General features: G+C 40.0%; 1 protein-coding gene across 2 annotated transcripts in view; it reads left to right on the forward strand.

Annotated features, from left to right (window-relative positions):
- Positions 1-15,019, forward strand: part of slc12a5a (solute carrier family 12 member 5a) — a 145,690-nt gene that overhangs the window by 95,002 nt on the left and 35,669 nt on the right. For both annotated transcript variants that reach the window (XM_054616573.1, XM_054616572.1), the window contains exons 2-3: positions 5,040-5,140; positions 5,716-5,853. In XM_054616573.1, the coding sequence (XP_054472548.1) occupies positions 5,040-5,140; positions 5,716-5,853 (239 nt within the window). The remainder of the gene's footprint in view (positions 1-5,039; positions 5,141-5,715; positions 5,854-15,019) is intronic.

Consider the following 15,019-nt stretch of genomic DNA (forward strand, 5'->3'; position numbering starts at 1 on the left):
GAAATGACCAAATATATAAATAATGTCATATTATGCATGGTGACAAAATTCATTAAATACTGCAAATACACATGACTAGGAGGCTATTGATCATACCAGAAACAATAGCAGCATTATTTTTCTAACATATTTATCACATTTATATATTCAATTTTGTTTTCCAATCCTCCCTCTGAAGTCACACTGAAGATAGAAGAGTAGTCACATAACTTAGGGAATTCAAAGTTGCACTAAACAAGGAGCTATTGTGACCTCTGATTTAGAGCTGAAACAATTCATTGAGAGAAAATTCATCGGCAACTATTTTGGTAACGAAAACATTATTTTTGTGTTTGTGACTTTGGACTGTTGTTCGCAGGATAGAACTAGCTATTTCAAAATGGCACCTTCCACTGTTTTCTGACATTGATTGATCAAGAAGAAATTCAATAGGTTAATCCATAATGAAAATAATTGTTGCTTGCAGCACTAATATTGGCTATTTGGCGAGTAATCAATTAAACATTAAGTCCTTTAAATTTAATAATGGTGAAGGATACCCTGTTGACATCAATATTTCCATGAGCCAAAGGTCACACCTAAACTGAAAAACAGAGAAAAGCAGCAAATCCTTAAATTCAAGAAGCTGGAACCACAAAACATTTGACTCTTTAACTTGAAAAATATAAATCGATTATCAAAAGCGTTAAAATGAATTAAATAGAATAGCTGTATCAGCTCCACTGTCAACGCTGGTTCATATTTTCTGCAAAACCTGTCAAAAAAGTCATTACTGTAGCTCGTACAACCGCGCTGAACATCACAGTGATGACATTAAAAGTAACGATCGACATGCATTTTGCCTCCTGCTCAAGGCATCTTTGCAATTCATTTTGAGCATGAAATCCAGTGTGCACACTATAAACTGTAAAAAGTCTGGGACAAGAGAAGGAGAGAAGAGTGTAGATTCAGTGTTTTTGTTTTTGCCGAGGATTTGGAAGACGATCGCATGCTCAGTGAGCAGTAAAGCTGTGGATTTTGACCATAGATAGGGAGAGGCTTTGATAGCGAGAGCCATTGTTGGACGGATCCCATCAGATTGAAGGAGGATAAGCTGCTTGGGCGATGCGGTCAGAGCAGAACTCTTTTTTTTGGCACTGTCATTTTTCCAAAACGGGGGGTATCTATCATTCCTTTGATGATGGGGTTTTTAATTATTAGACGGTGGGAGGGAAATGGGCCGTGGAGAGATAAGTGATGGGATAGAGAAGTTGTCTCTGGGCATTAGCCCTTCAGACATACAACAGTGTCTGTGTGATCCTTGAAACACCATTAACTCCAAGTGTTGTTTTACAAATCTGACTAATATGTTAAACAGCGGAGCATAGTTGAAGTTCAGGAAAAGAACTTGTGCGTGTCAGTTGTTTCATCAATGCTTCACCACATCCAACAGCTGACTTGTAACGTCCGATCAGATCCATCCGTCATATTTTACTGTTAGTCTGCTGATTCATGCCAACATATTTTGCGGTCGCAGCTCTCACCACCACCCAAAATTTACTATATAACCATTTGAAATTAATTTATGCAAAGGTATCTGTATTTGTTCCATTGTTAGTTAGAAAGTTAGTTAGTTCAACTGTATTTGTTCCGAGAGTCTCATTGAGATCTTTTTTGTTATTGAGATATAAGAAGACAAGACACAAGACAAGTCGCTCACATTAAACAATCACCATACAAAACCTCACTTTTTTAAACGATCACAAATATAAAAAATATCAGTCAGTGGGATTTTAATTCCCCTAAGAGCAATTAGTGAATCTTTCCTCTCTAGTGTTTTGTAGTTTATTCCAGTCGTACAGTGGGTAGTAACAGAAACCGGTCTTCTCCAGATCAGATCGGATATAAGAAACTTTCAAAGCTCGTTTATCATGTGATCCAGTGTCACGATTGTTCATTTGAACTAATGTCGACTGCATACGTGTCAGGCTGCACAAACAACTTCCAACATTATGGATTCATCTGTGGATTAATCGATAAATTCATCAATTGATCATTAAGTCTATAAACTGTCTACGAGGTCACACCTTGAAAATTGCTTTGTTTTCTCCGACCAGATGTCCAAAAATATATCATTTGCAATGATTAAAACGAGAAAAATCAGCATATCTGTCCATTGGAAGAGCCAGGCGTGTGATCTACGGATTCAGTATGTTCTTCTGAATCCGTTATCATCTGTCGATCCATATTTCAAGTTACCGACGTACTGCACTACATTGAGTTTATGTAAATGTGATGTTGTGCTTTGAAGTAGGACGAGGGGATAAATATAGTAACAGAGCAGCATCTAGCGAGGGGTTTCAGTGTTGTGTGTATTTAGAAGCCTACATCATCGCATACTGCACATCTCCCTCAGTGCTCGTGCATGATTATCTCCTCCACCATGCACAACAACCCTGATCCTAAATTCCACTGATGCATGTAGCACTCTTGTATCGTAGAGGCATATGACCCTCACATGCTCTGACGAGGTAAAAATATATTTCAAACAAACGACTAAATAATACATGTGTTCTGAAAACCCTCTGCAGGAGAAATCCCTTTTAACCGCCTGTGTACGTTTTAACCTGCAGGTCAAAGTGAGCTCAACCTTAAGTGCTGCAGAAGCTTTTTACATTTTTGCAGCCGGAGACTCAAGTGTGTCTCTCTCTCTCTCTCTCTCTCTCTCTCTCTCTCTCTCTCTCTCTCTCTCTCTCTTCCCTCGCTCTTCCCTCTGCGGGTTCCCATTTCAGGTCTGGCCGCCTCGTCTTTGTCTGTCTGAAGCCAGTATCTCTCTCCTTGTCACTATTCGCTCTCGCCCCATCTATCTGTGTCTCTTTCCATCTTCTCATGCGCACCCTCATTCTCTTGCTCTCCATCTCTTTGTATCAACCTCTCCTCTGCCAGCTTCTGTCTTTGTGCTCTTTTCGTGCCTCTTGTATCTCTCTCTGTGTGCGCGGCCACCTTTTTTCAGCGTCCCCGTCTGAGTGGCCCTATTGCCTCGTCTCTGTAGAACAGCGAGCCGGCTGTTAGCGGTGCCCCGACGTCACGGCACATGGCTGCAGCATCCTGGCTATAAATAACTCGGGGTCTTGTGGCGCTCGGTCCAAGACGGGACGGAGAGCCAGAGGGAGAGCAATCTGCTGTCTCCCTCAAGAGACACTCGAAGGGGGAAGGCGCAAGTAAGACAGCTTACTCTGTGCAGCCACCAAGACCTTCGTTGTACTTGGTGAACAAAGTGATTCTGAATTCAATTATTTTTCCAGACAAGGCGAGCAAACGTCTGGTCGAGAAGCAGTTCAAGAACAAAGACTTATCAAAGCTTAAGTCACAAAACAGTGAGGTGTAAAATAACTGACATTCAGGATCTACATTAGTCTGTGGTGGCACCAAACACGGTCAGTCCACAATCAGCACAGATGTCTGCAGATGTTGAACCACTTTTCTCCTTCTCAGTCATGCTGCATTGTTGCATCAATGTCAAGAAGACAAAACATCTCGCCCCAATTCACAATAGGCCTTATCTATAAATTATAAGATCAGCAAATTTGTACGTTAATGAACTTTCCTGACCATTTTTACCTCCATTTCCTCATCATCTTATCTTATCTTGAACAGGAAAACCAGCCATTTCGAAAGACATATACATTTACACATGTTAAATAATTAGTGAATAAATGCATTTAGGCAGAGTTGGCAGGTTATCGTAGTCTTTTCATCTCGTCTCATCAATAAAACAAACAATGTACGCTAGCTTTAAATATCAGATTTAATGGTGTAGTAGGTCACAAGGAAATAATGATAATCTCTGGCATAACGTGTGAAAGCCTATTATTGGCAGTGGTTCAATATGTTGTATATTTCCTTCATATTTGTTTCAGAACCTCCTACCCTTCAATATATGGCAAACAGAAAAAAACCGTTCTGTATTGATTCAATGTAACCTTGAGATGTTTTCCAACAGTTGTCTAACGTGGAACCACAATTACGCTGTTGTAATTCTATTGCTGCACAGCTTTCTTACTTAAATTATGTTTATATCAATAAACAGCTGAAGTCCTAACTCATTAGCCAGTTCTAAGCTAAAGCAATACCGGTTTAAAATGTCCAAAACGTCCAGTTTCTTTTAACCTTAACTAATAAAGCTAGGACTACTTGTGAATTCCTGTGGCTACTTCACAATAAACAAGTTTATTTTCTGGAGGGCGGCTATTATAAAAAATTGTTGCGTTTGCATGATCAGCATGTTAACATCGAACAAGGTCGACTCAGTCTCTCATTCTGCTCCAAAAGAAAAAACAAAGTCTGGAGAAGGAAAAATAAAAACAATTCTCTTTTACTAATTTTGTTGCACATAGTGATAGTGGAGCAGTCACCTTGTGAAACATTTGTGGTCAATTACCAAACTGGAATTGGAAATCAATGAGCTTGTCACGATCTCTCCCGAGGGTCCGACGCTGCCCTTCCCATCTTGTTTGTTTTGGTGATTTGCCTCGTGCCTTTTACTGTGAACTTGTGGACAGATGTTTCTGGATGGAGTCGTGAAGCCTGCAGCCAGCTGTCACGTAAATAACATCTCGCTGCTTCCACTGTTCTGTGTTCTGAGGGTAAAAAAGCTGCCGAACATTTCTTATCATTTGGCTGCGTTAGTGTTCAAACTCCTTGTTTGTCAGTGTGGTGAAAAAACTGATTGAGGTCTTCCAGTTTGTGTTCTTCCTCTGGCCATATGGAATATATAGCGCTGTACATATTGTGAATGCACACCCCATTAGTTATGGTTCTGTTCCTCTGCTTTTCTGACTGTGGGCGCTTTATGGAGACAAAAAGCATCCCCTCCTCTCCTGGCAGACATCCTATCCTAGTTTCCGCTTTCTGTCTGTGTCTATTTCTTTGCTTGGACAATAAGTTAAACGTGTTATTTTGACACAAAGAAGCTCATGTCTGGTTTGTGCCTTAGACGCTCTGCTGGTCTGCTTTATTTCAGTCCGGTCTAAAAGTGGTGTGTTTCTGTTTCTTTCCAGGTGACAGTAATCCCAAGGAGAGCAGCCCCTTCATCAACAGCAGTGATGCTGCTGCAGAGAAGAGCCAGCAGTATGACGGCAAGAACATGGCCTTGTTTGAGGTACAGTCCACTGTTCTACACACACACACACACACACACACACACACACTGATTTGTTAACGCACACAATCAGGCATGATCATAAGAAGCAGATTACACTCTCAGTCTCAAAATTCAGTGATTGAATAAGGGGCAGTGACATCTATTAATGAGGGTAATTACTGTGTGAAGGGCATGTTGGAGTCTCAGGTTAATGCAAGCAAATATCACACTGCCACGGGACTACGGCGGGGCAATTTGGCACAGCTCTGCACAAATGTATTTACTTTGTGTGCTCTCAGTGGGATTTCTAGATTAAACATGAAAAAAGTAAATGAAATCAAAAGGTAAACAATTTATTGTGTAAGCAGTTTTTTTTTCCCAGATGGGTTTGAATTTTTAAAGCGGTGTAGCACTGTACCTGAATTAGTAACACTTAAGAACACTTAGAATTAATTAAGGTAAGAATGAATACATGTTACAGTACCTGGTTAACCTGGGTTGTGGAGAGGGGTTAAATGCATTGCATTTCCTTCAAAACCCCTGATGAAAGCACTGACTCCAGCCCTCGTCTTTGTGTGTGTGCATCCCTGCAGGAGGAGATGGACACCAGCCCCATGGTGTCGTCTCTCCTCAGCAGCCTGGCCAACTACTCCAACCTGCCCCAAGGTAGCAAGGAGCACGAGGAGGCCGAGAACAACGAGGCCGAGTCATCGCGCAAGAAACCCATCAAGGTATTTGAAAATATCCAACAAATACATACAATACAGTTAATGCGACAGCACATACATGTATGCTTGAGTCCTACATAAGGCTGCCACTAACGATGACGACATCTAACTATTTTCTATTGATTAATCTGTCAACTAGTTAACAGGTTAAAGGCAGATTTGGAAATAATCTTCAATTTCTTTTTGATATATTCATTACAGTCTGACAGCAATCAATGAATCAAATGCTCTGGCAAAAAAAATATATATATAATCTGGTACCTGTGTCTATCAGAAGACTGTGTTCAGCCCATCCAATCATTTGATTGGCCCTGAATGTAATGATTGGATTTTGCTGGTGTGTTCTGAGGAGGTGATCAGAGTCGATCTATGTTCGCTGCAGCTTGAAGGAAGTTTCCCTTTAGATACGTATTCAGGGGAATTTCCAAGGCAGCAGACCAACAACTTTTCAGCTTTATGGATTTATTTAGCAGCTCCAAGGACAAAAAAACATACTTTATTGAAAACCAAAACGAGCGTGGATTTTAAATATAGATTTTGAGACACTTTCAGCTTTAGTGTCATCGATTACTCCAGATAATCGCTGCAGCCCTAATCCTATGTTGTGGAGATAACAGTTTGATAGATATCTTCATTCTTCCCGAGGGAAATTTGGGCATCCAGTTGCTTAAATGACACATACAAAACACCAATACACACAGGAATAAAGACCTAAAGATAATCCTTTATTAGTCCCGCAGCGGGGAAATTTGCAACTCATAAAATGTGATAGTCTAGACACAATATCTACTAAATAGAGCTGTTATTGTTATATAGTATATTGAATTTGGATGTAGTAATGGGTTTTATTGGTAATTGTGTTTAACTACTAATATTAGGAATTCACAGGAATAATGATTGGATACTTGAACAATCTGTTTTGAAAAAAAGGGGGGGGGGGGCTTTGTTTTATTTTAAAAAAGTTAAGAGATTTATGTTTTAACTTTCAAATACAGAAAGTAATAAAAAATAATGTCAAAACCACTCACTTTTTTAATGTTTTTTTTTCATGAATATACATTATCAGCAGCATAATTGCATTTTTTCCCATTTAAGCTTCTCTCTCCGTCATGTAAATCATATTGTGAGCTATGCTGAGCAGAGGAGGACAACATTTACTGTAAACTATGCTGACCTTTGTCTTCTATAGCAGCAAGCAACATAGACAAATTCGTGATGCATGAGGATGTAAAATCTGGATAAAAGTCAGGTATAAATGGCCTGCTCCTTTTTAATACATCTCTGTATTTCTACTGAAAATCAATAATAACTGCAAGAGATTAGCTTAAAGTGGGCTGCAGTTAAAATAAAAGCACTAATGGGTTTTCTGAGGTCAACGCGTTAAATAAGAAAAGCTGTAGTGTCTATCAGGAAATGTGAATCGTAATGCTGGTAACTGTTGAGGTGTTTGTCATTTATGTAAAAACACGCATGGGGGAGAAACAGTTTTCTTATATTTTTACACCTTTAAGCAGTGTATTTTTTCTGGCCACTCCTCCATAAAGCCCATGGCTTAAAGTGGTCCTATAGACAGATACTCCAATCTCCACTGTGGACCTCTCCAGCTCCTTCAGGGTTTTCTTTGGTTTCTGATTAATGTCCTTCTTGCCTGGTCCGTTAGTATTTGGTCCTCTCTTGGCAGGTTTGTTGTGGTGCCATACTCTTCCCATTTTGTAATAATGGATTTAATGGTGCTCAGTTAGATCTTGTGACACTTAGATTTGCACACAGGAGGACTTTATTTAAATAATTATATGACTTCTGAAGATAAGTTGTAGCACCAGATCTTATTTAGGGGCTTCGTAGTGAAGTTTTTCATTTTACTTCACCAATTTTGACTATTTTGTGTCAGTCCACCACATTAAATCATATAAATCCATTTTAATTCCAGGTTGTAATGCAACATAATAGGGAAAACACCAAGGTGTGTGAATACTTTTGCAAGGAACTGTACATCTCTTTGCTGTGGATGTACATTTTTCACTTATATTGTTTACAGCGCACCCCGGAGAACTTGTTCACCTGAGGGGTTGTTGAGCCTGTTGCCAGGAGATGGCCATTAAGTGTTGCCAAATATAGATTTGTAATTTCCGTTTCATCATTAATCCCAAATAGCAGAGTTTATGGTTGTTTGGCTAGCTCACTCACTGGAGAGAAAGGAAAAACTCCACCAGTTTACAACCCGTCAATCATTCTCTGTTGATTTTATAAATCCCCTGTTCGTGTTACTGGATTGCATCTTAAATGCCACTCACTAATGAGTTCCTTCCACATCATCCCCTGGTATTTTCTGCTGTTGGGTGTTGAGATGGCAGCAGGAAGGAGTTTACTTCTCGGCACTTGAATGACAGACAGGCAGCTACATTATTAATCCCGTGGGAAATGGTGTTTTTTAAGCAGCAAAGCTGAGATGAGAAGAGATGCTGATAATGATGACGATAATGCAAATAATGAAATACGTTGTCCCAAAGTCACACGACAGGCTGGTGGGAAAAAATGGACTGATTCACATCTTAACATATTTTTCATGAAACTGTAACTCCATGTCAGGTAAAACACATGAAGTGTAGGCATTGAGTGGCCACAGCAGTGACAGGTTGACAGCTTTTATATGACCTTCGACACAGTCTGTCTTCCTAGGTGCCCAATCAGCCTGATATTTTTTTTTCCTCCCTGATATATTTGCCGTCCTCCTCACGTCTCAGTCAGTTTTCCATTCTTTTCCTTGTGAGTGAGTGTTTTTTTTTCAGCCTGACGCAAATTACTGATGATGACCTTGCATGCCATTGTACCTATCTGATATACTGTGAATTCAGATGTGTACCATTTTTCAGTAGAGCGGAAACGTATTTCAAACAGACGACAGAGATGAGGTTTATAGGTACAATCGACCTCATAACAGTTTTGATTTTTGCAGCTGTGTCTTTCTGTTACAGTATAAGTATAGTGATAAAAACATCATAAACAGACAGACTGCTAAAATGCATTAAAATGAAGAATAGTTTTTTGACATCAAATTTATATTCCAAGGTCCAATTTTTCCAGAGATTTCAGCCGCATCTCATCAGTGGATGGTTTGCTCATTTGCAGTGAGATTGTTCGGTTGTTATCACATGACCTGAGTACTGAATTTTAAGTCACACTAGCCGCTCTAGTAAACCGCTTTAGTCCAAAGTCCTTTAGTTCCTACTTTTTGTAAAGTGGTTTTAGTGAAATGTCTCCACAATAACTGGATTGATTTCCCAAAAATGTTATTCAGGGCTCCAGAGTGTGACAGTTTCGGTGTCACATGTCATCACTTCCATCCCCCTACTTTTGGTACCCTTGTTAGGACCACACCCATCTTCAAACTCAGCCTTCATGTTGATCTCGACAACACACCTGTAAAGTTTCATGAATGCATCTTGCATTGGTTGTCACGCTACTGCGTTGACAAAATCTGTCCTCAGACAGACATGTGAACATCTGGCAAAGTACTCAAAAGCACTTCCGCGGTAGTTACAGCTATAGTAGGCGTCTCTGGGAACACATTTTGCCATGAAGACACATGCTGGGCTGGTAATTACATTTGAAAATCAACCTCTTTTTCTAGAAACACATTTTTCTCACTTCATCAAGATAATCCACAGACCTCACTGTGAACCGTTTCCACTAGAACTACTTTCTATAGAATAAATAGTCCTCATGAAAACAGTGAGATAGGGAAACTGTTTATAGTAAGATGTAATTTGGGTGACCTAACCTTTGAAACAGGTTTTAAAGCTACCATCCGTCTTGATCGTACAAATATATAAGGCAGCAGCTTTAGAAAACATGTGCGTCCACATGGGGGTTGCATCGGTTTAAAATGTTTTCACTGTTTGCCGGTTTATTCCCCCATTATGCCAGATGTGAGGTGTATTTGTCCGGCTCCCCTCAGCTCGGCTAACCCTGGGAGCAGGTCTAATCTTCCCGCTGTCACCCCAACCCCTTCAATACCTTAATTAGTCTGCACGCTACACCAAGCTGCTGCTTCTCCAATCAGCAGCTTATTCCACAGGCAATCTCTCCATCGCCATGAGAGGCTTTTCATTAAGGCAGCCTGTGGCGTTTTATCGCTCACACAGCGACCCCTCTCTCTTCTCTCTTCTCTCTCTCCCTCTCTCGCCTTCCCTCTCCATTTCTCCCTCCACTCCGTCCCTCTCGTCCTTGCTCTCCATCTCCTTTATCATCGGTCCCTCGAGTTAGTGAGTGGGTGAGTTGTGAGGGAGGGAGATCGAGGCGGCGGCCTTTCTTTGTCGCAGTGTGAAAAGGCAAGATTGGAGATTCGTTTGGCGTGTGATGCGACGGAGCAGTCTGGAAGTCGCACAGGTTAAAATGGAAACCAGACGCAGCTGATCTGCTGGCAATTTTCTCTTCCTTTTTGAAATCTCACATAACAATCTCACATAACAAGGAAGGTTTATTTGATTTGCATCCTTCAAACACAGGGGCAATTCAAGTGTGTTATGTAATGCAAAGAAATGCATTAAAACCACATTTAAAGGAGCTAGAATCAATAGTGTATTAACAGCTTGGGTTTTTCTGTCATTTGATCCAGAGGATTAGAGTCCCTCAGGTCTTTGGAGCATTTTTAGCTTCTTTAAGCTCATTGATTTGGTTTCTGGTTAACTTTACTGTTTTGGGTCAGTGTTACTGCACTCTTAAAAACCCTCTATGCTATTTCTGCAAAGCACCAAAGCCACAGACAGACAAAATGAGCAACTAGCTTGTGAACATATTGGATCATTTAGCAGCTACAGAACCAGATATGGAGACCAAAAGAGTCAAATGTGGACTTATACTCAACAGGTGGCCAAATACTTGACTCCAAATGAATGCTAATGTTGCTCTGAACCTGCTGGATGAGCAAATAGGCAAACACAGTATATCGGCTTTACAAGTAAACAATATGTCAGCATCAGTTTCTGTCAGCGTTACAACTTGTAGTGCTGCCCTACCCATGTGGCCAAATCAATAAATGCAGGTTAAGGAACACGGCGAAGTGGAAAATGAAATCATTTAGAATAAGATGAAATCAAATAAAACACAAATCGGCAAAAAAATAATATACAATATACAGTTTCAGTGCTGTTACATTTAAGTTTCACAGTTGCGGTACAGTTATGAAATGACCTGTTTGCTTCCTTAAGATTGAAGGGTCCTGCTTGTATTCTAAATGATCAGATATGTATTTTGCTCCTGATTTGTAGAGGTTTGTAAAAAGAGCAGCACTTTAGATTAAGGTCCGTAACTAAAGTGAAGCTGGTGAGGAAGATTTATAAACAGGAGGAATACGTTCAGTTCTCTTATAGAAAGTAGAAACATGGCATCGTTATCCAGAATATGTTGCTGTCTACTGTTTTATATGGGGAAGACAAGACAAGAAACCTTTTTTTCAGTTGTGCATCTGGCTGGAGATGGAAATGAGCCTCTCTAAATCTTATCTGGACGTGAGACCTTTAATCTCTTTTATCATCTAAAAGCAACTTGTTTTAGATGATAAAAAGGCAGATTTAGTTATCGCCGTTACATCGGTGCTGAACTTTAAATCTGTATAAGAAATGACTTCTTACTTGGCCTTTAGTATTTGCTCTATAAAGTCTTGTTTTTCAACCACATTTTATCACAATACAAATCATGAACCTCTTTAGATCTACTTTTATTCAAGTAATTTTCTAGACGAGTGCTCATGCCAAGAATTACAGGAAAATGATTACATAAGCTTTCTGTCCCTTTTTCTTTTTTTTTTTTTTTTTTTTAACAACGTAATGTTCCTTCACATAACTGTTGTCTCCCTTTTAGGTGTTTTATGACCCCTGCTCTTATCTTTGCTCTCTCTCTCTCTCTCTCTCTCTCTCTCTCTCTCTCTCTCTCTCTCTCTCTCTCTCTCCTCCCTCCCTCCCTCATTAGACCGATGGATCGTATCAGTATTCACATAGTCACCCCTCTGGAGGATGTATCTTGATTTAGTGTCAGTTCATGTTACACATTACAGCAGCGTGCACGTGAGTTCACAGCGGCGCTCAACTGACATTTCACACCTCACCTTTTGGCCATTTAGTTAAGACAGCAGGCTAATGAGCTAATCGTGGGTTTTTGTTCTATAGTATAGGGCTGCAGTTATTATTGTAATTATTGTCTATTTTTTTTATTAACTGATCTAAAGATATTCAATTTACAGTTACTGAGAAGCTGGACATTACTGGCATTTCTGCTCAAAAAGTAACGTATTGTCTTTATTAGTTATTATTATTATTATCAAAATACGTGCTAGTTACTTTTCTGTCCATGGACTAATTAATTAACAAAGGACTATTCAAGGTTGTCTTATTTCAGGCTCTTAAATGTCTTTTCAAAAATTTGTGTCTACACCATTTGCATTTAACTATCAAACTTTATTGAGCTGAATTAAAGAGCAAATAAATCGTCTTTTGGAACTTTTATCCTGAATTTCTGAAGTTACTTTTAAGATATTTTATAGTGGCTTGATTTCCAAGAAAACTTCAAAGTCTTATTTTGCTCACCATAATGGCAGATGTCTTCTTTGATACTTTCAAATTCTTCTAGATTCAACATTATTTATGCTTATTTGTGGTCTAGTTTTTACAGTGTAGAATCCATTTTCGCCTCAAATGTCCCCCTAAACTAAGCCAGGTTACCGCTGACCTGATTTTCAGTGCTAACCTACTGTTCAGGAGCACATGTGCATTAGTGGATAAGGAGACTTTTAGCCTGGAATGTGATAGTGCGGCTAAATAGAGGTTTCACCACCGGTGGGGAACACATGAGGCTTTGTGGAGTCTTTTAACCTAGAATATTCTAGTAACACATGTAAACGCTATTTCATGGTGGTGAGCCTTCAGCACCGCCGAGCACGTTCAGCTGCAGCAGCCAGTGTCGTCTGATGGATAATGCTTTTACACACACATGCTCGCACACACACACACACACACACACACACACACACACACACACACACACACACACACACACACACACACACACACACACACACACACACACACACACACACACACACACAGAGGGTTGACCGCTGAGTGACTGGTTCATCCACAGCCGGTCTGGGAGGCTGATGTTCGCTGGCCTCTCCTCGCGCTGTCTATTTAATAATTCAGCACACCTGAGCAGAAACACATTTGCCCTATCAGCTCCTGTTTGGCCAGCAGAGCGTGGCGATGGCGTTACAAGCTCCCAGTCTGTCTCCCTCGCTGTCATTAGCCTCCCCCTCTCCCTCCACCGCTCCACTTCATGCCTCTGTTTCTGCCTCCACAGTAATACAGCTGAACGTGTGCGTGCTCTCCTCTCTCTGTTCTCTCTTTCCTTCATCCCCACCTCTCTTGTTTCCTCTTCTTCACTTCCCTCCTCTGCTGTTCCTTCCTTTCTTTTCGTTTCCGCTTCCTCCTTTCCTCAACTCCTACCTATCCTCTGAAATCCAACACAAATGTGTTACATCTGACGAGTTCACTATCATATGCATTGATAACATATAGGTGGAATTAATTTGATCTACTGTAGGAAATAAAGACAAATAATTCATGACATTGAATTTGAATATGTGATGCTACAGCAACCTCAGCCGGCCTGCATAGAAACATGGATATTCTGAGATTGGATATCTGGCCAATACTGACTCAAATGGCTGGATTGGGTATCGTGGGCCAATCTATTTAATTAAATACAGTATATACTATATACATTGTATACTGGTATTTTTGTTTGACCAATTCGTTGCTGCATTAAAACGATTTACTCTTGATTTGTAATTTATTTGTAAATTTTGCAGATTTTCTACATAATTGCTGTTGTACGATTTTTATTATAGCATGTTTAGCAATGTTTAAGTCAGGTTCTGATCTTACAATACACAAAAGAATGATCAAAGGCACTTCCACACAGTGAGGCATAAAGCTTTTTAATCAAACGCTGGTACAGAATCAGTACTCCGTATTGGCAGACACCCAAAGCCCAGATATCACTTTCATATTAAGACTGAAAAAGTTGGATCGATGTTTCCCTCCCTGTAGCTCCAATAAGGAATTAATAAACATTCGACCACAGATTTATACGCTCAACATGCAGCAGATTCTGGTCCTGCTGTTGAACATAAAGAAATCCTGTAAGAAGTGCTCTAAATTACGACGCTGCTTTTGCCAGCCTAAGCAGGTTGGCAGGGTGTCCCAGAGCCCGAGGGCCTGGACGTTTCCTTTCCTCTCTCTTGCAACTCTTGTCAAATATATGTAGTCTCCCCACGTTCCTCCCCCTACTCCTCTTTTCCTTTTTCCTTTTTCTTTCCCCTGCAGCTAGCCAAGGATGTGAAGCTGCTTTCACCTTACCTTTTCAACTCTTGTCCTCTCCAAACTCTTGTCCTCGCCTGAATTGCTAGCCTCAGCAATTCAGGCGATGTCAATGGGAGGGTTAAAATATGGCCGTGGGGGCACGAAGAAGATGAAGGGGAAGAGTAGGAAAGGAAAATAATATTAATACAGTATATGTGAAATAATACAGTATGAAATTAGATTTTTGTAATAAACAAGTCCTTAAATCTAAACAACAAAAATTGGTTGATTTTGTTGTTCCAAAAACGACCCGTAGTGTTTTCTGATCTGCCACCTCTGTGTCTAGGTTAAGGCTACTAAAACTAAGGTTAGAAAACCAGTGATGTGAATGTTAAAAGAAAGCAATGGTGCAGAACTTTGTATTGATTTTACACCTCACAGTTTATATTCGGAGTGGTGGAGTGGTGGATGGGTGTGTGGTGCATTCATGCAGGAGAATGGAGTTTGCACCCCGTCGCCCAACAGCAATTAACAATTGTGTTTTTATGAACCCATAACCACAACCTTTCTTGTGTTCTAGTTAGCTAACCTTAACCAAACTGTAACCACATTTTATTTGGCATAACCACAATCTTCCCTCGACTTAAATACATCGTGGTTTCACATATATATTGCACATGGCAAGACTTTTAAAAACGTTAGACAAGAAGTCTTCTTGGATTTTACAGATTAACCTCATAGCAGTATTTGAAATGACAAAGCCATAATTATTCTATTTTTGGTGAAATCATGTAGAGATAGGTGTGGCGTAA

The sequence above is a fragment of the Anoplopoma fimbria genome, chromosome 17, assembly GCF_027596085.1.
Source record: "Anoplopoma fimbria isolate UVic2021 breed Golden Eagle Sablefish chromosome 17, Afim_UVic_2022, whole genome shotgun sequence".
NCBI classification, from domain to species: Eukaryota; Metazoa; Chordata; class Actinopteri; order Perciformes; family Anoplopomatidae; genus Anoplopoma; species Anoplopoma fimbria.